Here is a 27,739-nt window from a genome sequence, read left to right as displayed (position 1 = left end):
ATGTTTGAGCCCAGGCATGTCCTCCCCTCCAATTTGCCCTCTTCTTGTGTGCCTGGATTCAGTTCTGGTTTGTAGGGAGTTTTTGAACTGCACTTAGCTGGCTCTGATATCACAGGAACTTGGTCGCGCTATGAAAGTAAACAATACAAGGAAGCATCTACCAAATGAGAGACACCACTTCTCAAGAAGCTGGTTAACATTTATCCTAGCCTGAACCAACTAATAACTGTTTATTTGCACCTTGAGATGTCTCTTTTTTGGTACATTTCTTATGCAGGTAGTTAATGGCTTATTATATCTGATGGCTTGGAATCCTTGAAATGTGCAATATGAGTTCTAAATATTAACTTTACCAACAACTCTGAACTACACTTCAGATTTCCTACAGAGCACTACCTCTTTTCCTTCCAACTGTATCCCTTTGCCTGCATTCTTCTGCTGCACTGCCTATGCTCATGATAGGGATCCCTCATGGTTTTATTTATGTCATTCTGGACAGGTATGTGCATTTTGGAATGGAAAATTTCCTCCAAACTTTCCAATATAAGTCAGTTGGAATCTGATACAAAATGTTTGACAAATCCCAGATCAACCATGTAATTCATTGCGTGACCATGGGAAATAATTGTGCCTCAGTTTTAACCTATAGGTTGCGGTAATACAATTAAATGATTTATTTCTCACCCTTTAAATAGTGGGAAGGAAATCTAAATGTTACGACTGCTAGCTTAAATATTTTTAATCAGTTGATTAATCAACTTCAGCTTTAACCAATTAAACATCAGGACCCATTTTTGATTGGTGCAGTTGAGGGATAAAGGCTCTTTTTCCTTTTAGCCTGGTTTGATTCAACTATGTTACTGTAATAGGGACCGAAAGAAAATATACAATAATTTTCTGACAGTAAATGGGAACTTCTGTTAAGTTGTAAATCGTATTAGACCAGTATCGGAAAAAGAAGTATCCTGAAATTTTTATATGAAGGCTTACTTAAATACAGTAATTAGTGAACTGGCAGCTCAATCCTATGCATGTTTGAACCGAAGTAATTCCCATTATGTTCAATGGGCTTATTAAACTTGTAAGCGTGTAGGTCCACAGTCTAAAAAATATTTGATGGCCTACTAAATTTGCAATCAAATTGTACATAGACACACTGTCTTCTGAAGTTGGTTGGCTTCCCCTGTTGTCTGTTCATTAGGTGTGTACATCTACATATGTAGGCTTTCCACCTGCAGACATCCACACCTAATGTGAGGATAACAGGGGTGGGGCTGAGCGAAGCCATGTGACCTCTGGGGTGGGCCAGTAGTGTGGCCCTGCTACACCTTGATTGCATGACCACCCCTTTATGCAAGTAGCACATGAATAGAGCTATACAGTGGACCCTCGGGTTACTGACCTCTCTGGATACGTAATCTTTGGGTTGTAAAAGCAGCAAACCCGGAAGTATTTTCCTGGGTTTTGCCGCTTGGTTACGGATTTTTCGGGGTGCACATGGACCCTTGGAACAAATTAAATCCGTATCCAGAGGGTCCACTGTAATTGAGATTCTAAACGAATATGTAAATTCACTAACAATGTAGTCATGAATCAATGTCTCTTGGTACCGCTAAATGCAGACTTCTGGGAGAAAAGTAGTTTACATTAATTAAAATAAAACATATTAAATTGATATTTAACTCTCATATACATATCTGTATATCAACATACAGTTTGATTCTGTGGAGGGTTCGAGAAAGTTACATTGTCTCAGGATTGGCATCCCATTAGCTGTTCAGTGAGTGAAGGCTTCTAATGTGCAGAGTCTAAGAATCTGTGCTGTGTCACACATGCATCGCACAGTTTTCCTTACTGATGGACACAGCATGCGGTTGCAGAAATTTAGGTGTATATCTGTGCATATGAACACTCACAAAAGAAAAATAAGCATAGCTGTTGACAAGGTTTTCTTGCCCTTGATTGTGCAAATTATAATTCATTGGCCTATACCCGAGTACCACAAATGTTTCATTTATAGTTGAACAATCTAAGTGTTTTGGGTTTTGCACTTAAGGAGACTTGTTTTCAGAATGTGTTTGTGCTTCTTTTAAAAGGTTTTACTGCTTCGACTGCTTCAATGGACCACATTCATGGGGCTTGGAAGGCTCTAACTGATGGAATTGGATTAAAGGATTCTGTCTTCAATGGATCCAACTGTATTTCACCTACTATTGTCCAGCAGTACAGCTATCAGCGTAGAGCATCTGATGATGGGAAACTTTCAGATTCTTCCAAGACAAGCAATACCATTCGTGTTTTCTTGCCTAACAAGCAACGCACAGTGGTGAGTCTGTTTCTTGTTTTGTGCAAGATGAAAGATTGGCTGTTTTCCCCCCACTAGTGCATAAACATTCCAGTGCCCCAGTGGGCTAATAATGTTTAAATGTAGATGCTTCAGGATGGATACAGTGATGTTTTGTTCAACATGTTGACCCAATATACACATGCATAATTTTGGGAAGAGCAATGAGATTTGTATCACTTCAATGAATATGTGATCCTGTCTCTTATGAATAGGCTTTCTGCTGATGGATTATTTTGGATACTAAAGCAGTGTTAGCCAGAAAAAGCACCTTGGTTTTCTTTTTGCTTCTGACTTTAAAGTGATTTATAAGTATATCCTAAAGGCTTGCAAAGTTGTATTAAAATCGTAAAATCAGTATGCAGATTGTTAAATGTCAGCAGCACAAGTGACATCAGCTCAGGTTAATTGCAGCAGGCCTAGATTGGATTCTGTCAGACGTTTCGATAAGCCTATCATATGACTTTCTGTCCTTGCTTAAAGGTACTGCTTTCACCGGCCTTGTAAATAAGCCCACAAAAATTATTAGTCTGCAAAATATTTACTGGCCTACTAGCAGAGGATGGATGGAGAGCTCTGACTCCCCTCCCCCCTCCCCAGCAGCCTGCTGCATTTCCATGCTGAGTGCATAAGAGGGGAACTCCCCTTTGGGCAGTCTGCTTGATTTCTTTGCTAGATATAGAGTGGGAGAATTCAGCCTTTGTCATTCTGCTCACTTTCCTCCTGAATGTTGCATATGTCTACCAGGTGAGTGTTTACAGTGCAGATACAGTGCTGCTGATTTCTTTATCACAATTAAACTAGAAGGAGCAGATTCACTCCCAATCCCCACCCCTAACATTCCTCCTTGTTGCCCTGCCATGGTTCCCACTTATTCAGTATTGCAACCGATGAAGATGGGAACACTTGTTGGCAGTAAGTAACCATGGTTAGTGCCTGTGCAGCTGTGACACTAAAAAACCCGACTTACGGTATTTTTCGCTCTATAAGACGCACCAGACCACAAGACGTACCTAGTTTTTGGAGGAGGAAAACAAGAAAAAAAATATTCTGAATCTCAGAAGCCAGAACAGCAAGAGGGATTGCTGCACAGTGAAAGCAGCAATCCCTCTTGCTGTTCTGGCTTCTGTGATAGCTGCGCAGCCTGCATTCGCTCCATAAGTCGCACACACATTTCCCCTTACTTTTTAGGAGGGAAAAAGTGAGTCTTATAGAGCAAAAAATACGGTAATTGTTTTAGGCAATGCCATTCATGTCTATCTAAAGTGCAATCCTATTTACATTTGCTCTGAATGAAGTCCTGTGGATGTCAGTGGGGTTTACTTCCAGGTGTTAGGTTTTAAGACAGCAGCCTTAGGCAAACAAGGAAAATGTGGATTGAATCTTCAATGAAGAAGTGTTGGAGACTCGATTTCCTTCGTTCAGTTTTTTTTAATAATAAACATTTATTAGTTTTCAATTACATTCCAATAATAGCCTCATTATAACAATGCCAATTTATAATACAATTATTATTACCAATAATTCAAATACTAAATTACCTTATTTAATTAAGGTGGTCCCCCGTGTTCTAGATTTGTTGACTTTCTAATTTTATTTATTTCTGTGTTCTAAAATCTTATTAGTTTCAGTTATATTCCGGTCATAATAGTCATCCCTTACACAACAGCTGCAATATTAATAACTTCTATTCGTGTTGACACATTAAATGATTTCTAAAACTTCATGTGAGGAACTAAAACTGTATCATTGTTCTTTCCTGTGTGTGGCAATTATTCAGTCCGTGATGTTTCTTCCTGTCCTTGTAAGATGTTATGTCTTTCTCTCCCCCCGATTGTTGCTGTTATCCATCATGCCATGGGCGGAGCTGATATCCCTTCCCTTCAGTTTTTGATCACAGAATTAGCAGCATTACAAGTGTAAAACTCCATAATGACAATTTTCAGTTATGATAGTATTGTGTAATTGTAGTCATCCAGTGTTTCATAACATCACTGTAATGCGTACTCCATTACTGAAGAATGAAAATGTTTTAGAATTAAAACTACTACTTTTTTAACAGGTGAATGTGCGTAATGGAATGACCCTTCATGATTGTCTCATGAAAGCACTCAAAGTCAGAGGCCTACAGCCGGAATGCTGCGCTGTTTTTAGATTACTTAATGAACACAAAGGGTAAGAATTGAAATATCACGTTTTATGAAAGCATTCAAGCAGTTCCTTCCCATAGTGTTCCCTGTATTTTGTTTGCTTCACGTTTATAATGTTCAGTGATTCAAACAGTACAAAATCACAAAGGGCACACCAACCAAAGTTGGTGTTGCATAGATTCAAATGGAGAGAATTCAGTATAAGCTTAACTGTTCTATTGAAGTCAGCGGGAACGCAAAGAATTTAAAGTGGTTGCATTGTCCTAAGTGAAATCAATTTGTTTTGCTTATTCTGAAGTTTGAAGGAAATAAAGCTAGAATTTTCATCAATTCATAGATGTAGCTATTTTTATATGATACTTACAGAGTGTTATCTTTTAAGGTGTAGCTAATATGTTGGAAAGTTTTATCTGCTCGCATAAAAATTTCAGTTTGGACAATCATTTTATTCTGTGAACCGCCCTGAGATTTATGGACGAAGGGCGGTATAAGACAATAAATGAATATCTATATATCTATATCATCTCTATATCTATCTCTATATCTATATCATCTATCTATCTATCTATCTATCTAATCTATCTATCTATCTGCTTTTTATAGGGCCAGGTGTGTACTAATTTTAAATACCAAATGATTCTTTAACAAGTTGAGGGAGTGAAGGTAACTTAATTGACTTCCCACTGCTGATGGCTGGTATAGAACGCTGTGTTAAGCCACAGTCCTGGATCAATTATTTGTGAGATTTTATTTTTGCCCTTGAATCTGTTAATTTCAGACAACTTTAGGGCTCAAATCCATTATACAACTTCCATATCATTAAGGCTACCATTAAAATTTTGGTATCTACGTCTTTCTTTTATTTTGAATGTTGCCACTTATTAAACTAGTGTATGTTCACACACATTTCAGGTAGCTCTGAACTTTTAAGCGATTTGGTTTAAGACTATTGGTTAAAAGTTTAAAACTTTTTTTGTTCTCATACACTTGAAAATGGAATTCATTCAGCATATTCTCTCCCCACCTTTTCAGTAAAAAAGCACGGCTGGATTGGGGTACAGATGCTGCATCCTTGATTGGAGAGGAATTGCAAGTGGATTTCCTGGATCATGTTCCGCTTACGACACACAATTTTGTATGTTGATCTCTTTTGTATGTACAAAATATTTGGAAATACCTCATGGGAGTACAGCTGACAAGACTTTATAGGAAATTATACAACAGTAGTCCTCAAAAGGTTTCATAATACTTTGACCTCAAAACAGCACACAAAGCAAGTGTTGCAATATATCTAAATGTTCTTACCTTTCCAATCTTGGCAGAAAATCAACGATGTTTTTAAAAGCAGTCCAGACCCTTAGGGCATTGTCTTCCCCAACCTAGTCCCCTCCAAATGTTTTTTTGACAAAATCCCATTAGCCAGCCAGCATGGCCATTGATGATGGAAATGGTAGTCCAAAACATACAGAGGGCATTGGGTTGGCAAAGACTGCCTCAGTTAACATCCTTTAGCTTTTTATTCTTTTGTTGCCCCTGTGGCTGTAGACACTGAGGTATTCTTCTGCGATCAGCATCTCCTTTCTTGGCCTGGTTCACACATCATGGTAAACCTAACTGTGACTGTACTGTGAATGAGCAAACACACTAGTGCATGCTGTTCAAAGCATGCCTGTCCTGCTCCTCCCTTCCCCAAGTCAGAAGGAAACAATGCACAGCGCTTTTTTAGTGCTGTGTGTTTTGCCTCTCTCTAAACCAACCGCAAGAGGGATAAATAAAGGATAAGTGCTGGTTCATATGTAACACTAAACTAGTGCCGGGGGCTGTTTCCTGCAGGATGGGTGAGTAGAGTTGAGCAGCATACACCAGCATATTTGCTTGTTTACAGCAAGATATAGTTTGGTTTGCCCATGACATATGAACTGGTCCACTATGGAATATAATGAGAGGGGAGGAGAGCAAGAGTAATACTGTGAGCGAATGCACTTGCCTGTACTGTTTAAATTGGGAGGGAGAACTAAGGGGTTAAGGAACAGTTTTCATGGAGAAGGTGAGTTTTGATTAGCAGATTGAGTTTGCTTTCTGCTCCTATGGACATGAACTATAAATGTAGTTCTCTGATCAAATAACACTGTGCCTACAAAAGCTGCTCGTTTAAACTTACCCAGATGCCAGGTTTTGGTTTCTTTCTAGTCTAATCTAATGTATATGGTTGCAAGTGAAAATAAAACAATTTCTGAAAATGTGAATAATCTGAATTCCCCCCCCCAAAAGTTTCTGCTGAAAATCACCTGTGTTTTGAAAACTAAAATATATTAATACTGGGTGTTTGTGAGACAGTATATTTTGAGCAAAGCGTGTTTAAAGCTACAGCTTTATTCATAAAAGTTCATTCCAATGGTAAAATCTGGAATATTTAATGATAATGTGGTAACAAGCAATTTGAAACAAATATGTATGAAGCTTAATAAATTGGCTACCTCATACAAACTTAGATACAAATTTTATTTTCCAGGCACGGAAGACCTTTCTAAAACTTGCATACTGTGACATCTGCCAGAAGTTTTTACTAAATGGATTCCGGTGTCAAACCTGCGGTTATAAATTCCATGAACACTGCAGCACAAAAGTTCCTACCATGTGTGTGGACTGGAGCAACATCCGGCAACTCTTGTAAGAGTTATTTTTAACATAAAAAAAAATAAAAATGCAGCTATTTTAAAATTAGAATAAATGCACTGGTTCAAACATAAAGGCCTATTGAATTTAGTAAAAATCTGCTTATTTTTTCTTTTTTGCTCAGCTGCATGCTTTTGATTTCAGATTGTTTCCACACCCAAATGTTGGTGATACTGGTGTCCCTGCGCTACCTCCCTTAACGACTCGGCGAATGCGGGAGTCTGTGTCCAGGATACCTGTTAAGTGAGTTGAACTTTGGTTTTTGTTGTGTTTTGCTATACAGTGGTATCTTGGATCCCGAACACCCTGGAACTTGGACGTTTTGGCTCCTGAACGCTGCAAAGTGAATGTTCCAGTTAGCAAAAGTTCTTTTGGAACCTGAATGTCTGAGGGGGCTTCCGCGGCTTCTGATTGGCTGCAGGAGCTTCCTGCAGCCAGTCAGAAGCTGTGATTTGGTTTTCGGATGTTTTGGAAGTCGAACGGAATTCCGGAACGGATTCCGTTCAGCGTCCAAGGTACGACTGAAATTCATAATGGTAGTGCTGTATAATAGCCTGGGTAGCAATGTGCAAAAGCAGCTTGGTGTGAATATCTTTGACAAAACTCTCCTTATTGCATGCTAAGCACCAAGGGTTAGCGTTTTACAAGTTAAAATGCTATTAGTATATTAATATTTTAGTTATTTTTTAAAATAGGGCCTATCCACATACATTTATGGTTTGGCTGTCCTGTGTGTCGTGTTCTTGGACACCTCCCTTACTTCCTGGTCTCTGCATGGCATAGTTGGCTGTAGCAAGCAGATTAGCAAACTGTGTTTCATGTGGTCCTCTTCTAAAGGAGAACTGGGAGACCATTTCAAGCAATGGTCTTAAATCTGGGTTTGGAGAGCCAGGGCAAACCAAACCAAAGTTTCCTTGAACCCAGGATTCAGACAGGGAGCTGGATAGTGTGAAGGCAGGACAGGGTGCGGTAACCTCAGTGCTTGGACTTAACAACCAGACCTGTTAGTATTTTGTCAAAACCATTCCATAGTTGGGAAACATTCATCCAATAGGTTTATTCAATGATAGCTAATTCTTTCCTATAATCATCCTCACATCTGAAGGCAAGCTAAGTGCCTGCTTATGGGATGGACCACATTATTCGGAGATTTTGCGAAGCCTCCTCACTTTGCAACTGCATTCTTAGTAGTAATTTGGAACGGCACTTAATGATGGCAAATTGAACAAAATTTAACAAACTGATCTGGTTTGATATTTTGGTTTAGAGATAGCTCTTAAACCGCAGTTTCTCAGTTTGGATGCATGGGAAATCATTGCTTTAAGAAGCCAGGAAAGCTTTGCCAAAGCCAGGCGCAGAAGTGGGAGGAAATGACTGGAGGGATGAGATGGGAGAGTGTGGGCACATACATGCCTGGTTCCCAGTCCATTTAAACTCTGGTTTGTTCAACTGAGATAGTTACATCTGAACCAGACTAATCTGATTATATATTAATTTTATTTCAAGAGAAGTAGACTCTACAGCAGTGATATCTACTAGAGAACAGCTCTTCTGATGCTTAACAATGAATCACCATTTCCTAGTAGCAGAAATGAAAAATGTTTGTTTCCATCCTTTAGTTCTCAACACAGATATTCTACACCTCATGCCTTCACATTCAGCACATCAAATCCATCTCCCGAGGGCTCCCTTTCTCAAAGACAGAGATCTACATCAACACCAAATGTCCACATGGTCAGCACAACTATGCCCGTGGATAACCGAATAATTGAGGTATTCCTATTTCTGGGTATTTAGCCAGTTGTTTCTGAATTGCATATTGGTTTAATACTTACTGCAGGTTATAATGGCTGCATTCCTGTTTTCAAAGAACACAGTGGTTTGCCAAACCGCAGTTCTCAGCTGATGTTCTAACTCCCCATGGTTTGTTACCAATTCTTTACTATGATTTGAAGGATCAGAGAACAGGATGCTTGTAGCCAATATGTGACGAACTTAGTGACATCTCATTATTTCTGTTGCTATCACCTTTGCTAATCAGTTAATATTTCCATAGAAGTATGGCCTGTGCATGGGACACGGGTGGCACTGTGGGTAAAAGCCTCAGCGCCTAGGGCTTGCCGATCGAAAGGTCGGAGGTTCGAATCCCCGCAGCGGGGTGTGCTCCTGCTGCTCGGTCCCAGCGCCTGCCAACCTAGCAGTTCGAAAGCACCCCCGGGTGCAAGTAGATAAATAGGGACCGCTTACTGGCGGGAAGGTAAACGGCGTTTCCGTGTGCTGCGCTGGCTCGCCAGATGCAGCTTTGTCACGCTGGCCACGTGACCCGGAAGTGTCTCCGGACAGCTCTGGCCCCCGGCCTCTTGAGTGAGATGGGCGCACAACCCCAGAGTCTGTCAAGACTGGCCCATACAGGCAGGGGTACCTTTACCTTTACCTTATGGCCTGTGCAAAGTTAATCTAGTTAAAACTGAGAGTTTCTGTGCTACAAAATATAACAATCTACAGTATCTCATTGAATAGAACAAAAGATCCACTAACATCTCCTTAAACAGATTTCTTTTTAATATCAAGTTCTTGAGGGTTCAGTTGTGTGCAGCCCCCCCCCCCCATAAGCAGTAATTTTCATTTGGCTTTTTATATTGCTTTTCTTCTCCTAGTACAGAGACAGTATAGCAAGATAGTAGGTGACAGCGTGACGAATATGTTCTTGATAGCTTTTAGCACAGATTAGGTGTTGTAAGTGGGACGTGGGTGGCGCTGTGGGTTAAACCGACTTGCCGATCAGAAGGTCGGCGGTTCGAATCCCTGCGACGGGGTGAGCTTCCGTTGCTCAGTCCCTGCTCCTGCCAACCTAGCAGTTCGAAAGCACGTCAAAGTGCAAGTAGATAAATAGGTACCGCTCCGGCGGGAAGGTAAACAGCGTTTCCATGTGCTGCTCTGGTTCGCCAGAAGCAGCTTAGCCATGCTGGCCACATGACCCGGAAGCTGTACGCCGGCTCCCTCGGCCAATAAAGCAAGATGAGCGCCGCAACCCCAGAGTCGGTCACGACTGGACCTAATGGTCGGGGGTCCCTTTACCTTTACTAGGTATTGTAAGTAGTGATGGATAAACTCACTCATATTCTGTGTGGAATGATATCAAACAATTTAGTTTGGGTCAGAGTCAAACTGACCCCAAATCAAGCTATGCTTTATCCTCAGTTTAAGGCTCTATCACTCTTCCAATGTGACAAGCCTGAGGCACCTCCTCTGCTTCTTACCTCCTTCCTCAAAATTTATTTCGTCATCCTAGTAAGTTCCATGAATCCTTGTGCCGGGGATGCTTCCATGCCAGCGCTAAAATTCTAATGGGGGCACTAAAGTGAGACTTTCCTGCCCCAGAATAGAAAAGAAAGTGGCAGCTCGTTACAAGGGATGGTGTTAGGCTAAGCCCTTTAAGAACTGGACCCAAACTTGTAATGGGCTTGGGGGTTCCTGAGCTGGGAAACATCATTGCTGAACGTCCCCTACCCCTGTTTTTGAACTTTGGAGCTTATCACTAGTTTGAAGACAAAAATCACTTGGTAGAGCCATTAGAGCTTTGATGGTAAAGTTCTTTTCCAGGAATTTTTAGAGAGCCACCCTACAGTATTGGAGTTCCCTTATTGGTCCAGCTGGCTTTCAGTGTGCCAGAAAGCAAACACCATTTTGCAGCTGAAGTTTTGTAATGTGGTAACACTCTTTTTATCAGGGATGTGTATCCCATGATTGCACAGTTGTGTGATATCTAAGAAAGTGGCTCAGAGTACCCTTCACTGGTGTATGGTCTTCCAGATGTTGTTTGACTACAGCTCTCATAATCCCCAGCTACTGTGGCCGTTTAGAGGGCAAGGCTGGTTTAGGACATGAAATTCATCCAGTGCTGAGTTTAAGACTACAGATACTGACTGAGTGACTCGGAATGGTGAGAAGCTGAGCAAGGGAAGGATTTGAGTGCTTATGATAGCTTTTGACCTTTCTCACTGATAGTAGAAGAAATTGTGCAAAGTAAGATGGGTATATGCAAATTTGATTTATATATGCAAATATAGTTTTATTTGTATAAAATTTGTTACCTAGCTGCAGAATTCTTGTGTTCATTGCCTCATCTATAAGAATCATGAAATCTGTAGCCCCTAGCTTTCTGTTCTCCCACTTAAATTTATTGGATGTTTTGATAGGATGAGTGGGATGAACTTTATTTTGGGCTCCCAATGATTCTTATGTACATGCTTACCTTTTAGGATGGTTTAGGTTTTTGATAGTGGCAATACCTTTGGTATCTCAAACCAGGCTAGGAAATCTTCCCTGGAATTGTGTTTTGAGTTGGAGAGAGGAAAACCACAGTTGTTGTTGCTGCTGCATCTCAGGCTCCTGAGTCCTAGAGTTCTCTCTTTGGATTTTACCTTAGAATAGTGAACCCTTTGTATAAAATGGCATCTAGCGTCTTGTTGAATTGCAGATCTGTTTGATTAGATTATCTCTGCTTGGATCAGTAGCGGGTATAATCAGATTCTCTATACATCTGCTTTGTAGAGATTAAAATCTCAGAGCCCCTCTTGAACTGTTCTTTTCTTGTGAGTCTACTGATGGCAGAACTGGAATACTATCAAGTTTTGAAAATGTGGAGAGATGATTTAGAAAACTTTCCCTGGAGCATATTTCATGGTTGGTGGAATGTCTGCCTGCCTACCTAACCTTAAGAGCATTCTTGCATCAGTTTTAATCTCCAGTTCCTATATAAAATAACATTCACATAGCTAATGTGTTAACTCTCTTTTCTTTCAAGTTGTCTTCTTTCCTTGTTGTTACTACTTTCCTTTTTAGCAGCTGAAAACTATTTTTTTACTACTTCCTCTGTTCTTTTCTTATTTCTCATTGCTTTGAATTAGAATAACAGCCTGAATGCTTCTCCCAGGTCCTGGTGCAGACGATTCTGTTTAAGGGGAAGAGTAGGTATTATCTGGATGCCTTTGCTTTCTTCAGTTAACAGGATTGCTAAGAGAGTTGGCCAAATTAGTGTGAGTTAACATAACTGTAGCTTAACAGTTGCATTTGGAAAGACCAGTGTGGCATGTTTGTTTAGTTCTAGTACTAAAACCCAGAGACTGTAATACAAAATAGAATTTGCTCTACACAGATGAAGCTTTCAGTGGTACAGAGCAAAATCCATAGGTTCTGGAGTAAACCTGTTCCTTTTAGCTTTGCCCTCATGGATGTGGTTGTATGTTAAAATGGTAAGTGGGCATGCTGGTTGAATATTTTTATTATAAAAAACCCAGAAATGTCATTCTTTAAACTGCTTTTTAGGGTTGTGGATTATAGTGTCCTCTCAACAAGAAGCTACACAGACATCTGAATAGTTTTAGCTTTTATATAAAGCAAGCATTCAGTAAATGAAGGCTTGTGATTATAGAATAGAGCACAGAAGCAGTACTTCAAAAATACTTTGCCTGGTGGAGATGAGTACTTTATTTAAGTTGAAATTGGGGGATGAGGGAACACCCAGCTTTGAAATGCAGTGAATATTTTCTTCTTCTTAGAAATTCAGGATTTGGAGTGTGTGTTTTTTAACAGAGGATAGCCTGTGCCTTTGTGGCCACATCCAAGCCACAGCAAGTGCATGAAAGTTCCTGTAAAGTCCACATTTTAGCTTAGCTGGCAGGGATCCAAAGGCCTATGTGCCGAATACCCCTGTGTGGGGATTTCCCCATCCTCCTCCCTTCCTGCTGAAGCCACTTGTGTCTCTGTAGAGCTGCATCTGAAGGTCGGGAGACCCGTCGGAGCAGGATTTTATGTGGCAAAAGGAAATGCAAGCAGAAAGCACCACTCAACTTGTCTTGCATGAGCACACACAATTCTTGGGATTCCAGGAACTGTTCCCAATTGCCCATTTTCAAATGAACCTCCTTAGAATGAAAGGTGATGAGCAATTCTCACTGAGCTATACTTCTACAGTTGGTTTTATTCAGTGTTTCATCTTGCCCAGCGTGTTTTCTGTCTTGACTAGAAATCTGTCTGAATCCTCAATATTTTTATTTTGTTGAACGTGCTTACACACTGCTTTTCTTTCAAAGAGCTCTGAGTAGCTCAATTTGACTTCTAGACAGTTCACAGGGTGAGACCAGTTTAGCTTTGGCAGAAAAACTGCATTCTGGCTATTTTTTCACCTTTCTTTTGACCTTGCATTTTGCTTTGTGTCTTTCTATTCACTATACACAAACTGTGCATTGGATAAGGCTGGACAAATGGGAACCATTCTAAAATTGCCTTATATCAGAGCTGTGCATGTTTACACAGGGTAGCATGTGTGGCATGAAGTGAGAGAAGGAGAAACGAGCTCAGCTGCAGCAGTGGTACAGTGGGGGCCGTGTGGATTTCCACTTTTACAGATTCAATTCATCGCTTTGTTTAAAAATGACCAGATGGACTGGATTTGCTCTATATGTAGTAGGTTATGCAAAATACATGTCGCACCACTAACTTGATTGGTTAATGGTGGCCTTTCATGAAACGTTAACTTGAATGCTCCTGTGAATACTTCAAAGATTAATTCGACTACTTCATTTTAAAAGCTAGGCATACTTAAGTTTCCTTGCATTTTAAATGGCCAGCATCTCCAAATGTTGTGGTGGCTTGGTGTCTACAATTAAAGCTGCTGAGTCAGTTTCTTGTTAGCGATAAATTTTCTGCTCTATTCCGCCTTCCAGAGCAATTATGCTGAAGTGTTGATACCTGTTCTTTTTGTTTCAGGATGCGATACGTAGTCACAGTGAATCTGGTGAGTGTTTCACTTAATAATATGTGGGATACTGGGAGGGCCACTTGGGAAGCTGCCTTATGTTGATTCAGACCATCTAGCTTAATGTTGTCTTCTCTGACTGGCAGCAGCTTTCCAGAGTTCCATCAGGAGGTCTTTCCCAGTCCTACCTGGAGATGCCAGGGATTGAACTTGGAACCTTCTGCAGGGAACGCTTGTGCTCTGCCACTGAATTACGATGATTCATATTATGAATGTTTCTACATTAAAAAGTGCTTCCATGTTAGAATTAGCATGCAGCTGGAGCACAGAACATCATTTATGCAGTAAAACAGACTTAGGTTTTGCACAACATGGTGTCATACCAGTTCCCGCATGTTTTTCTTGCTTCTGATATGGGGGTTGTCTAATGTTAGTAAGCGTCTCTTTCATCTTTCTTCAAACATGCGAAGCATCACCCTCAGCTATATCCGGAAGCCCCAACAATACAAGTCCAACAGGATGGTCCCAGCCTAAAACACCAGTTCCAGCCCCAAGAGAGAGAGCTGCAGGATGTAATTCACAAGAAAAAAAAATCGTATGTATCAGAGTATTTACAGCCGGAAGATACTCAGAGTATACAATGTGATTTTCAAATTTATTAAAGCTTTCAGCTGGATGTGTCGCTATGATTTGCATGTATTCTGTGTCATACTCTTTATGTTGCTGCCGTAGCTGAACAGCGTGTGAGCTTCTAAAAGAAGCCCAAGTGTTTGTCAATGTTATTTTACATTATTCACTAATGCCTTCACCCTGATTCTATAAACAAACACAGTGCAACTCTCCGGCAGGGGTGGCCTAACCTGTGGTCCTTCTCAGATGTTGCTAGACTACAATCAGCTAAGGCTGATGGGAGTTGTGGTCTAGCAACATGGAGGGCCATGGGTTCCCCATCCTTAGTCTCCAATTTGCAATAGCACTTGCCTCCATATTACTCTGCTCAGTATCGTAATACAGCACCTAGATCTTTACATCAGGCCCTTGAACCAGTAAAAAATTACAATTTCTGACTTTGTGTTGTTACAGCTGATAAGCTTTTATCTACTGGCACAGGAAGTATTAGAAACAGCCTGTTAGCATGGAGATGAGAATATGACCACATTTGTATAAGAGGGAAATCTGATTGTCATTAAATAGAAAAAAAGTTATTGGGAGTGATGTTACGGCATAGATTATTTTCCAGCTGTACAACAGATTTAGAAATATACAGATGCCCATTCAGTCCTTAGTTTGCTTAAACATATTTCCTGTTGACATTTTGTTAAGTCTACATTATAACTGTGTATGTACTGCGTAGTCAGATCTAGATTATTTCCAAATATCATTAATCATACTTGCGGCAAGCTTTAATCTGAACCTGTGAAACTTGGTTTCCAGGCCATGCTGTCCGTATTGTAAATATTTACTTGCTTTCCAGAGACCTCGTGGACAGAGAGATTCAAATTATTATTGGGAAATAGAAGCAAGTGAAGTTATGCTCTCTACCAGAGTAGGGTCAGGCTCTTTTGGGACTGTTTACAAAGGCAAATGGCATGGTAAGTATCAAGTATTCCTACCACTCTTGTTGGAAAATGTCAATATTAAAATTGCTTAACATAGTACAAAATATATACATTTGGCCATGTGCACAGGTTTAATATTTTTGATTCATAGATATCTGATAAGAACTGATCCCATAATTATGTATGGGGCAGAGAACCCTTCATTCCAACTTTGGAACTGGGGAGGTGATGGGTATTGCTGCTCAGCTGCAGGAACAATCCCCTCTCACCTCTACAGTTTCGTTTTTCCATTTTTATTTTTTGAAATATTGTCTCTGTCATTTTATTTATTTTTTTTCAAGTGTTTATTGAATTTTGTTACGTACAAAAACATGTAGACACCCCCCAAAAAGCAGGTAGGTAAAACAAATGTAAAGAAAAAAAAGATACTTTATAGAGTTGCAGAATGAAATAACAGCAACCCAGTACACCAAATTACAATGATGCTCATTCAGTTTCAAAATTTGGAGAAAGGCTGGCCATATGTCCCGCTCATCAGGAGGTGGCATTGCACATGCCATGCTGAGCAAACTTTAGCAGCCACATTTCATCATCTTTTCCATTATCATGTTTACAACAAATTGTAAACAGCTCTTCCATTATTCTTATAAGGTGTGTTTGCATTGGTGGAAGGGAAGTGGGTATTTGGAAATAGTGGCCAAGATTCAAAGAACTACTTGTGTACTCAAATGCTTGGTCCTGCCTTGTGGGGTATTGTATATTTTTCCTTTGAGCAGACCTCTGTGCCTCAGTGTAACCCTTTAGAGAGTTCCCCGGTTTACCATGTGATAATCAGGATGGGTGTGGGTGCCTACTGTTTATTAAACACTGTGACCCAGATTCAGCCAAACAGTTGCACTAGTGAGAACTTATGCAATGAGTCCTGCTACCACAATGGGGCTTTTCCCCTCCTCTTCCCCCTGAATGCCCCTATGCTCCCTAAATTGGCTCTGGGGTTTAGGAAGAACCCCAGAATAATGTGCGGGGGAAGGAGAAAGGCAGATTGTTTGTGTGGCAAGCAGAAATGCTTGTGCTGACAGAATGTTCATAATAGCACTACGGTGAACTCAATCATATCCCAAATTCCTTTGGGCTTGTGGAACTAGTGGCCAAGAATTCCTACTTCTGGCAGGCTCTGCCTTTGGGTTTTTCCGCATGCAGACCATACTGCTGAAGCTCTGGTGCATGTAATTTGTGTACAGACATCAGTGGACTGCTTGTCATTGTTGTAAGAATGTTGGCTTGAGAGACAATTGTTGCATTATGTTTGCAGGAGACGTAGCAGTAAAGATATTAAAGGTGGTAGATCCCACCCCAGAGCAGTTTCAGGCCTTCAGAAATGAAGTGGCTGTGCTAAGGTAAGTCAACACGGTGACTTTAAAATGCTTGTCTAGTGCTTTTATTAAGTTGACTCTTGTCTAAAGTGGCTGGATGCACAGGCTCATTGTGTTTTCAGTAGAACTCTTTATTGTGTGAGGTTATTGCAAGGATAGTAAACTAAACAGAACTGGAAGATTTACCAGGCTCTCATACTGCTGCCTCCAAATTGTAGACTATCCTGAGGCAGGGATATTCAGTTTGTTAGCTTACAGTTCCTTGTTGGCTGGAACTGTGATCAGTAATTGTCAAGGCCGGCCCTACCATTACGCAACATAAGCCAACTGCCTCAGGTAGCAGATGTTGAGGGGCAGCAGCAGCCTCTTGGCTATTCCTCCTGTGCTCCCCACCCCCCAATCAATCTTTTGGAGGGCAAGTCTATGTATTCTTCATGACATGTCCTGACCACTCTAAAAAGTAGCCTTCTGACTCAAGTGCGGTGGAGGATGCTATCATTTTACCAGTTTGGAGAAAGAGCCCGTTGTCAGCCCAGTCAGCTTCTGTGTATGGAATGTGAAGGGAGTGCCATCTTGTCCTTTGCCTCAGACAGCAAACTGTTTTGGGTCAGTCCTGCTTGTTAGTCCTCAAAGCTATTCACTGGGCAACAGACTGGTGTAGAAGTGTGCACAAAGCACTCCTTTGCATGCAAAGGGAAGGATTTGCTGATTTACATCCCCGCCCCAATCCCCTTTCTGGCAGCAGCTGCTTGTGTCTCATGCCACACTAGAGGATATGCCAGCCTTCAGAACAGTGTTCCAGGGGGTTCTGCCTGACTCGCTGAAGAGGGACAGCTCCTCCCCCCGCCCAACAGTTTATATTGGATGCTGCTCAAATTCACCTTCAAATCCAAGCAGGAAAGACTGCATAGCCAAAATTCAAAGAGCCACGTATGCACAGGGAAATTCAGGTTCATTCATTATTCTGTCATTAGTAAAAGACGTTTATTTCTATAAATAGACATTTCTCTTTCTCTGTTAAATTTACATCTCCCTGCAAAACCTTTGCTATAGAGAAAAGCAGCTGAACTCATCTTGGGTTCAGAGGTACTAGTTTTTCGGAAAGCTTTGGATCAGAAGAAAAATCCACTCCCCTAAATCAATGGAGATCTAAATATCACATGTTTATTTAACTTACAAAGCTAAACACACACTCCACGTTCATATGTTGATTCCTATTTGTTTCTCTTAGGAAAACCCGGCACGTTAATATTTTGCTATTCATGGGCTACATGACTAAAGATAACCTGGCCATCGTCACACAGTGGTGTGAAGGAAGCAGTCTGTATAAACACCTGCATGTCCAGGAGACCAAGTTCCAGATGTTACAACGTATTGATATTGCAAGGCAGACGGCACAAGGAATGGAGTGAGTAATCTGCCTGCAGTGGCAGAACTTGTTGAATAAAGAATGGACTGAATCATTGTAGCTATGGAAGTGGCGTTGACTGCTCCAAAGACGAAATAGTGCTAGAGAAAATAAGGTAGTGTTGTCTTGGGTCCAGGCAGACCTTGATAGTGCCTGTAAAACTTGAAATATAAAAACACCAGACAGTCTTCCAGAGAAAGTAGAGGTTACAAAGATGTTTTCCTGATATACAAAAATAGCACTGTCTGATTCTAAATTGATAAAATGAAAGCTTTCTAGCTACAGTAGATAACTACTGAGGAAATGATAATCTTCTTTGTGTTTGATTAAGGATGTAGTTTGTTTCTTTGTAACTTTACTTTTGACATGTAAATATGTTCACATTTTCATGTCTCAAATTTTGTTTACAGCTACTTACATGCGAAGAATATAATACACAGAGATATGAAATCAAATAGTATCCTTTTCTTACTGGGTGGAATTCTGATGGCCTGCCATCAGATCAATATGGAACACGGGGCATAGTATTTATAGTTTGTTCTGGTGATTAAGTGATATGAAGACCTGTTAGTTAATGGCAATATTGAAGGTCACTTCTGCATTCGTTAGCTGTCTTTCATTTGCAGATCTGAGTTGAAAACTGGGGCTGTTTTCAAGATCTCTAAATTCATAACACATAATTTTATTTTACTGTTTAAAAAACAAACCTTATAATGTATGGTCTGCATTCTTTACAGGTTCTGTCTCTGGAAAATTCAATGCCCTTTGGAGCTTTCAGTGGATAGGACCCTATAAAGTGCAGCTGATACATGGAAACTTAATTAAAAGAAACCCTTTTAGCTATAGATGGAAGTTCAGTTCTGAGAGTAATAAAAATCTGGGGAGTGGGGAAGGTGTGGGAGAAGAAAGGATGTACCTAGGTAGGGTCTGGCACCTTACCACCTTCCTTTTAATACCAAATATTTTACAATATATTTAAAAACTTGGTAGGTCACTGTGAGAACAAGGTGATGGACTAGATAAGCCATTGGTCTGATCCATCTTGTGTTCTTAAAACACATTCATTAAAAGCTAGTGTAGAATATCTTCTGGAAACAGGCCTGGATGCAAGGATGACTGTTTGGTAACTGAAGTGACTTCAGTCCATGTGTGTTCCTTAAGAGTTATGTAGATATATTTCTTCATGAAGACCGCACAGTAAAGATTGGAGACTTTGGGCTGGCAACAGTCAAATCTAGGTGGAGTGGTTCCCAACAGGTAGAACAACCTACTGGATCCGTTCTCTGGATGGTAAGTGACTTACAACGGAGCTATTGCTTGTAGCTGGTCTCTAATGTGAGACCAGCTCACATTCCTTTTCACTTTTGTTTTTAATGTGCAGTATATGACAAAAACATGTTTCATATCCTTTAATCCAGGGGTGAGGAACCTTTGGATTGCTTTTGGGCTAAAATTTCCATTATCCCTGACTACTGGCCGGGGATGAGGAGAGTGGAATGCAGCAGTATCTAGAGAGCCAAAAGTTCCTCATCCTTTCTTAAATACCAGAGAACTAGCATACAGTACTGCTATTCTACAATTGGCATGGCTGCTTCCTGTGTTGCAAAAGAAGGTGCATATCTGTGTGTGCTTTTAGAGCTCCAGTTTTCTTTTTAACATGGGAGGGCCAAACTTCGAGTGGGTAGGTGCTGCAGATAGGCTTTCTGACTAGGCTTCTGGATACATGGCCTTTCAAAACAAATTAGGGTTTGTTATGAGAATGAGCCTGTGTGAACCTCAGGGTTCCTCCCCCACCCAAGGTCTTAACCAGAGGTGGCATGCCAAACGCATATGCTTTTGAACTAACCATGGATTCCCATTACAGTGGTACCTCGGGTTACATACGCTTCAGGTTACAGACGCCGCTAACCCAGAAATAGTACCTCGGGTTAAGAACATTGCTTCAGGATGAGAACAAAAATCGTGCTCCGGCAGCGGGAGGCCCCATTAGCTAAAGTGGTGCTTCAGGTTAAGAACAGTTTCAGGTTAATAACGGACCTCCAGAACGAATTAAGTACTTAACCCGAGGTACCGCTGTACACCCAAAGTTCGGGAACTTTAGGTAGTTAAAAGAAGCCAGGATATCAAACTGAGCATGGAAGCTTTTGATCTCCTTTGTATGTAGGAAGGTGGGTGGGTGTGGGGCGCAGCGGGAGCAAGGAAGTCAGATGTGTGCAGGCTCATTCTTGTAACGACAAACCATAGTTACTTCTTGTTTCTGTACTAGGCCAATGTCTATATTAAGTTTTTAAGAAGCTGAGGCTGCAGCCTGGTGGTGGTGAGATATGACTGCAGTTCTGCCCCCTCACCCAGGGCCCTGCTGGCCTCAAGCTGACAGCGTGGAAATGAGGGCAGAGGAACGATCATGTGTTCATTGTATTTTCCCTGATTTAAAAAACCCCACATTTTTCATTCCATTGTTTCCAATGTCAATTTGAATGTTTGAGGAAATAAATTTAATGCAGTGGCTTAATTCTTTTTTTTTATTATGGCCTTAATGCCGTCAGACTCTGTTTTCTTTTTCCCTCAATGTATGAATTCTCAATCTGTTTTTTTTAATAAAAAAATAAAGGCACCAGAAGTGATTCGAATGCAGGATAGCAATCCATTCAGTTTCCAATCAGATGTGTATTCTTATGGAATTGTACTCTATGAACTGATGACCGGAGAGCTACCTTATTCCCATATTAACAACAGAGACCAGGTGAGAAACGATCATTTTTTAAATGCAATGCATTGTATTTCCAAATTTATTATTTTCAGGGTTTCTGGATTTTATTTAGAAGGCTACGGAGCAAAGAACCATGTAATTTATATTCCACCTCATCCAGTCTGCTGCGAAGATGGTAAATTATAAAAGTAGATCTTGGCTTGTGTGTATCTAAGCAGCAGGGCATCCCATATAAAAGCTTTTGCAGATGGTATATGTTTGCAGTAACATTGAAATGTCAGTATAACATCATGTATACTTTGCCCAAACTGCTTGTTTGCTATGCAGTGTTTGTTAGCGCTAGGCTGGTCGGAATGTTGAGTCAGAGTTCTAGAGGACTGACAAAAATCTACATTGTTAACACTTGATACAGGGGTCAGTTTGTCAACTAATTCCCTTGTGAAATCTGGGTTGTGTGTTCTTGGAGTTCCCATTGGTCTCCAAGGATCTGTGTCTTCTCAAGGGTTGGATTGAGTGTTAGGAAAGCCTTAACCTGAGGATCGAAGGCGGGATAAGCCAACACAGCTTGTGAACTCTGCCTTCATTGTTTCTTAAGCCTGTCTGCCCAGATGGAAATAATTGTTATATGCTAGATCAGTGTTTCCCAACCTTGTGCCTCCAGCTGTTTTTGAACTACAACTCCCATCATCCCTGACTAGCAAGACCAGTGGCAAGGGATGATGGGAATTGTAGTCCAAAAACAGCTGGAGGCACAAGGTTGGGAAACACTGTGCTAGATGAAAGAAGTGCCTTGAACTTTAAAGTAATATGACATGCTAAAGTGGAAAGCACAAGGTTCCTAACTGGTCTAGTAGCTGTAGTGCATGCTCAGTGCTACCTTAGAGGCAGTTACCACTCACTGTGGCAAGTGTGGCACCACCCTCTGGTGAGCATGGTGGGCAATTAGCCTTCTGCCAAACTTTGAAGCTGCAGACGTGTCTCAGCAGTTGTATGGTGGTCCCAGCCCTCTCCCAGCACTGAAGTTGGTAAGGATGCTGGGAGTGGTTAGGCAGCCAAATCGGCAAGCCCATCCCCTTTTTTATTATGGGGCAGCAAAGGGGGACTACTGTTTGGCAATGCCAAGCATTGGGTGAAGTTGGAACACCTGTTTTTCTCACAGAAAAGGTTGGAGGCTTCATGGTTGATTTAGAAGCCTGCAGAAAGCTTTGGTTGTGCGGTGAGCCTCCTTCCACAAGGAGAAGCTGCTTACTGCATAAATGACCTTTCTGAAAGTGCAACGGGAACATGGTAGAAGGGCTGAGGCCAACAAGTGCCTCTCTACTTTCTCCCTCACAGGATTATGGTGGTGGTGGGTGCTTGGAAAGGCTTCTGGGGCTGGCTTCTCAACTTAAGAGATAAATAGAGCCATTAGAAGGTTACACATGTTTGTTTCTTGTAAGTCAACTACTTTGGAAGCACTGGGGAAGAAGATACAATGACATGTGCTATAATTTGTACTAAATTAGATAAAATGGCCTGTTTATCACAATGCAGATCCCTCACCAGTCTGCAGGAGGTTCCCATCTGGCAAGCAGCTTCCATGTGCGTATATTCTTTCTTGGGCCAGAATGTATTTGGCAATTAATTTTGGTAGTTGGCAGTGAGTGAGGGGGGTCTTGAGAATATGGGAAGCTTCCTTAAGCCAAGCCAGGCCAGTGGGCCATCTAACCATAGCCCTTCTGATTGTCAGACAGAAGTCTTTCCCAGCCCTCTATGGTATCACTTATGAGTGATGTCCCCTTCCCCCTTGAAACCACATGCAGCTGCCCTCCTTATTTCCATGAGAACAGTGAATAGTTTACATTAAAACTATTTTCAACATAGATGCTGCCTCTCTAAACTTCTAAGGTTTGCTTGTTTGCCTATTCTTAGATCATTTTCATGGTTGGTCGTGGCTATGCATCACCAGACCTCAGCAAACTCTACAAAAACTGCCCCAAAGCTATGAAGAGACTCGTAGCAGATTGTGTTAAGAAAGTCAGGGATGAAAGGCCTCTCTTCCCCCAGGTAAGAATTAAGTTTGATTTTAGAGCTTTACAAAACGAATAAACTTGTGTGTGTGTTTGAATAAAGCAAGAGACAGAGAGAACATGTTGGTTCAAATAGTGAAAAATAATGGGGAAACTAATCTCTTAAACTGCAGGCAAGAGAATATTTTTATTACTTTATTTTATTACCGTTTTACTCCATAGAAGTCAAGATTAGAGCACATGGTTCACACCTCATAATTTATCCTTGCAAACAACCCTGTGAAGTAGGCTAGGCTAGTGACTGGTCCAAGGGAACTCAGTGACTTCCATGACTGAATTACAACGAGAGAGAGAGAGAGAATATTCTAGAGAAAGGAACACACACATAGGCATGCAGACATGCCTACATGTGCCTATGCATGCACAAACACAGGTATAACTAAAGGTATGTATTAACTTAACCCAACAACACCCTCCTCACACACAGAAACAGATCCCACTGCAGCCAACCAAAGGCGATTAACCACACCCTAGGCCACCCCAACCTCTCCCACCATCAAGGAAACATAACAAGCAACTAGAAAGAGAACCTCCTCAAGTGACACTGACACAAAAACCCTACACATACACGAAGTAAAAGAATATAGGCTTTACCACCCCACCCCTCTCTCCCGCCCCCCCTTCTTTGCTTCCCAACCCTATACTGCATATAACACCAACGTCTCACGACAAAAGTAACTGATCTTGTAGAAAACACAACCTGAAGAAAAATACAATGCATGTGCTTTTGTAAATGAGGAAAATCTTTAATAATTAAAAACAAAAACCTATAGGTATGTATTTATTGAATATATGTCCTGCTTATCGGATGGACTTCACAAAGTAGTTTACATAAAATTATTTTTTAAAATAAGTGTCGATAGAAATTATATGATGAAAGAGAAAGGACAAACAACTGTCATTGCAGAGGCTGCCTCTTTTTCTTCTCCGTCCCTCTTGATTCTTCAGAAGTCCCTCAGGTGGCATGTGGGGGGGGGGGGAGAGGTCTCCATGGGGAGCTAGAGGCTGGCAGCTTCCTAACCCGTTTCTGCTGCTTTCTCTCCTCCCCTCGGGGCAAGATGGACGCATTATACAGCTGTGTCTATATAATATTATATATGATTTAATATATACAAGAGAAGGGTAATAAAATACATAAACAACAAGACAGATACAAATTTCACCCTTCTCTTATGTATATATCTGCATTTATGAGAGAGAGGCAGACTTGGAGGGTGGCGGGGAGAGAGGCATATTATGTTTAATCGTTCTCACACACATACATAATATAAATTATAGAAAGAAAGACAGATTTATATCTCTGTTTATCTGTTTCCTGAGAGACACTAAAATTCTCAATTTTATGTTTCTTGGTATTTCCTGCCTCTGATAAGACCAAAATGTTTCATTAGTGGGAGATAATGAAACAGTTTTCCAGATAATCATGTACACTTTTCTTTACTGTTTTTCAGTAATGCTGAGATACTATAATTTGATTTTTTTAAAGAATGTATTTTAAAACTGGGTATTTGTGTTGTAGCGTTGTCACTCCCAAGCTATTGCCAGGAACCTGTGGGTATCCCTGCACATAGGTTTGTGCTTTGGGTGTGTAATGTGAGCCACTCACGCTTTTCACAAGGCAGAAAATAAACGTCGTCCTGTCTGCTCTTTATTTTATAAACAGGAAATGGTCACAGGGAAGTGGGTGGGGCTGGCAAGAGCTTTCATGAAATTTGCACTTGTAGCCTTGTCTAGACCTAGGAAGTTGTCAGTACTGTAATTAAGATATTCTTGCACAGAAATTGGACAGGCCGTTATAATTTCCTCTCTCTCCCCCCCCCCCCTTTCCCTCTTTACTTTAGATATTGTCTTCCATTGAACTGCTGCAGCATTCTTTACCCAAAATCAACCGAAGTGCTTCAGAACCTTCTCTGCATCGTGCAACTCACACCCAGGACATCAATTCGTGCACGTTGACTTCGACAAAGCTACCTGTGTTTTAGGAGATCTTTGCGCGCTGCCCACTGCTCTCCAGTAACAATTCTCGCAGTTGTGCTTTTGAATGCCTCAGTCTACAGGATTGCAGAGCCAGCAATGGGATTCAGCTGGATGCCAGTTTTGAGAATGAGCTGCTATGAATTTCTACCGTTCTAATCCTACAGGGACAAAAAACTCCACGTTGCCTTTTTCTATAGGTTACCATATTGAAATAGTTAAGAGACAGTATACAAGAGGTCCTATTACTATTTTTTATAGATGCACTTGAGCCTTACTTTATCCCATATGCAAAAAAAAAAAAAAAGGAAAAAGGAAAAAAAAAAAGAGAAAACAGGTTTCTTTGAAATTGCGTTATGCTGAATAGACTGGTATTTTTCTATAGCAAAATAATAGCTTAGCATTTGAGGAAAGTCAATGCAGATGGTGCTGTTCTTCTGATATTCTAAGACTTTGTGCCATTCAGGCTGGAGGAATTTTAACTAAAGCGGCCATCCAGAAAGAAGACTGAAGGGAAGAGGGGAATTCAAGCTCTGGAAAGTTTCCACTTCTAAGCATTTCTCAAGATCATGAAACGTTAAACACCAATATTAAGTCAACACAAAACAGTTTTGCACATGTGGAAAATACTAATTTTGAGGCAAGGAATATATTATAACTAGTACTGTCCCGAGAAAGAAGCTAGCACAATCTTCCTACAATCATCTAACAGTAACATAAGAAGCTTGTTGGGTACTTCGGACTTGTTTCTTGCGGCGCTCTGAGGGTCCGGTGAGAAACTATAGTTTTTTTGGGAGGAGAAGAGGCAAAATAAGTAATTCTGTTAGTAAATTTCTGCAAAATAAAGTCTGTTTTGAAACTTTTTTCCCCTGAGATGCACTATAAAGAAACTTGGCATATACAGGTTTTCCCTTGCTGATTTGGGTTTTAACTTTGTTTTCATTGTCCCTCAGAGAAAAGCATTTATTGTAAACACAGGTTCTTCTGATTATCTTATTTTAATAAAATAAATTAAATTTAAGTTTGTCATTCAGTCGGGTTTTTAACCGATGTTCCACATTTGATGTGTGTGCACCATGTTCTTAAATGTGTGTATTATGTAGCCGTGATGCCCTGTCTGCAATATCTAGTTCACTGTGTGCATAAAAGCAAAGAAAATACTGGAGCGATTCCCCTCTAAAATACCATTTTGGAAAGAACTGTAGAGCTATTAACTGTGCATTTCCTCGTACCATTATATTCTCTGAAGAATGTGCTTTGTAGCTCCAGCAGCCTTTTGAGGGATCTTTAGATGTGATGCAGTTTTCAAGAACAAGTTTTATCACTTTCAGGCACAGCAAAGTGCCCCTTGGAGATGTAGGTAGGCTGTTTTTTGACCCATAGACCCATATTTCCCATATTGAACCACCACCACTGTAAGTGTAGGTGTGCATCTTCAGTTGTGGGTTGCTCTCAGATAAATACATTTAGTTCACCACACATCCAGCAAATCCTTACTATCTAGTTCCACATGGATTTTGCTACATAGTGATGGAAAGACTCACTTTACAGAGAAAGAAGAAATCATGCAAATTCATCCTCTGCCTCTTGTCCACAGGCCTGGAATGGAAGTTACCGAGTTCACTAAAGAGCCAGGCTAGATATGATATTAAATGCTTGTAGCATCAGCTGGGTGAACACTTGATAATTATTGGGATTGTGAAGGGGAATTTGACCCTTCCCCTGAAGCTAGCATTTCCCGGGGGGGCGAGGGGCAGAATCTATACTGGCTGTGTTACTATAAAATCTATAGACATGTAGTTTGGCCCTCAGGTGACTCCTAGAGGTGGTTCATAGAGGTGACATAGTCAAATCTGCAGATTCTTTGGAACAGGATTAAGATTTTTTTAAAGGCGAATTGACAATCCCGTGTGTAATAAATGAGGGTGTTAGATCGCTGGCTGCCTGACCTTACACAGTATCATGTTAGGCAACTCAGTAGAAAGTTGTATACAAGTTGTATGCAGTAGGCTTTATTTCTTTTTAAGGCATAAAGGAGGTCAGTTACTCAGGAAGTAGTGATAAATGAAAACTGCTCAGGGATTAAGAGTGAGAGGTAACTTTCTGATTGATAATCCATGCAAAGGTAAGGAACGTCATTTCCCTGGGTTGCGTTGCGTCACTGCTAACATAATTTCAGTTGTGCCTTTCAGCTTTCACTCTCCTTAATAGTATTAAGTTTGGTATGCAAAGACTGGCTTCCATTTTGTAGCTGTCCTTGTGCCAGTGTTCCTTTGCTGTTCATAAACACTTGCTGTCACTTTCCATGTGCTGCTTACAAGCCTCTGCCACTTGTAGTGCCTGCTGAGCTGTTCAGTTCTTCTGATCAGCTGCAGCTGAAATGACACCCAGGAACTGAAGAGCACCCCTGCTTTCCAAGGAACTCCCACCCTTTTTGTAATTCATATTTTCTGCTGCACATTCAAAAATGTCCCCTACAATAAATGTATTCAGGTGCCACAATAGCTGTACTGCAGTGGCTTTGAATGCTTGGCACTTTTGTATTCACTATCATAATGCAAATATTGGGTGAGTTATATTTATTTCTTCTAATGCATTTTGTGTGCATTATTTCTGCTAATGCATTTTGTGTGCCCTTAGGGTTTCAGGAGTAAACAATGGAGAGGACAAGTGTGTGCACAGCGTCCAAATCCTAAACAGGGTTAGGTGTACTTAA

The 27,739-nt window shown here is 40.8% G+C and overlaps 1 protein-coding gene across 13 annotated transcripts in view; it reads left to right on the top strand.

Annotated features, from left to right (window-relative positions):
- The window catches only part of RAF1 (Raf-1 proto-oncogene, serine/threonine kinase), a 69,684-nt gene extending 43,640 nt beyond the window's left edge, over window positions 1-26,044 (top strand). For 10 of the 13 annotated variants that reach the window (XM_028718929.2, XM_028718924.2, XM_077924840.1 and 7 more), the window contains 18 exons: window positions 2,097-2,326; window positions 4,407-4,519; window positions 5,527-5,629; window positions 7,007-7,164; window positions 7,315-7,413; window positions 8,790-8,943; window positions 12,081-12,140; window positions 13,942-13,969; window positions 14,401-14,525; window positions 15,405-15,522; window positions 16,802-16,886; window positions 18,094-18,270; window positions 18,681-18,727; window positions 19,442-19,560; window positions 20,882-21,013; window positions 22,514-22,561; window positions 22,892-23,026; window positions 24,891-26,044. In XM_028718929.2, coding sequence (XP_028574762.1) covers window positions 2,120-2,326; window positions 4,407-4,519; window positions 5,527-5,629; window positions 7,007-7,164; window positions 7,315-7,413; window positions 8,790-8,943; window positions 12,081-12,140; window positions 13,942-13,969; window positions 14,401-14,525; window positions 15,405-15,522; window positions 16,802-16,886; window positions 18,094-18,270; window positions 18,681-18,727; window positions 19,442-19,560; window positions 20,882-21,013; window positions 22,514-22,561; window positions 22,892-23,026; window positions 24,891-25,031 — 2,049 coding nt within the window. In that variant the 5' untranslated portion in view covers window positions 2,097-2,119 and the 3' untranslated portion in view covers window positions 25,032-26,044. Of the gene's footprint in view, window positions 1-2,096; window positions 2,327-4,406; window positions 4,520-5,526; window positions 5,630-7,006; window positions 7,165-7,314; window positions 7,414-8,789; window positions 8,944-12,080; window positions 12,141-13,941; window positions 13,970-14,400; window positions 14,526-15,404; window positions 15,523-16,801; window positions 16,887-18,093; window positions 18,271-18,680; window positions 18,728-19,441; window positions 19,561-20,881; window positions 21,014-22,513; window positions 22,562-22,891; window positions 23,027-24,890 lie in introns of those variants that run through there. The other 3 variants (XM_077924841.1, XM_077924837.1, XM_077924842.1) reach the window with 3 other exon arrangements.
- Window positions 26,045-27,739: the final 1,695 nt, after the last annotated feature.

The sequence above is a fragment of the Podarcis muralis genome, chromosome 2 (genome assembly GCF_964188315.1).
Source record: "Podarcis muralis chromosome 2, rPodMur119.hap1.1, whole genome shotgun sequence".
NCBI classification, from domain to species: Eukaryota; Metazoa; Chordata; class Lepidosauria; order Squamata; family Lacertidae; genus Podarcis; species Podarcis muralis.
The sequence above is the reverse complement of the archived record's forward strand: the minus strand, read 5'-3'. Positions and strand labels throughout refer to the sequence as shown.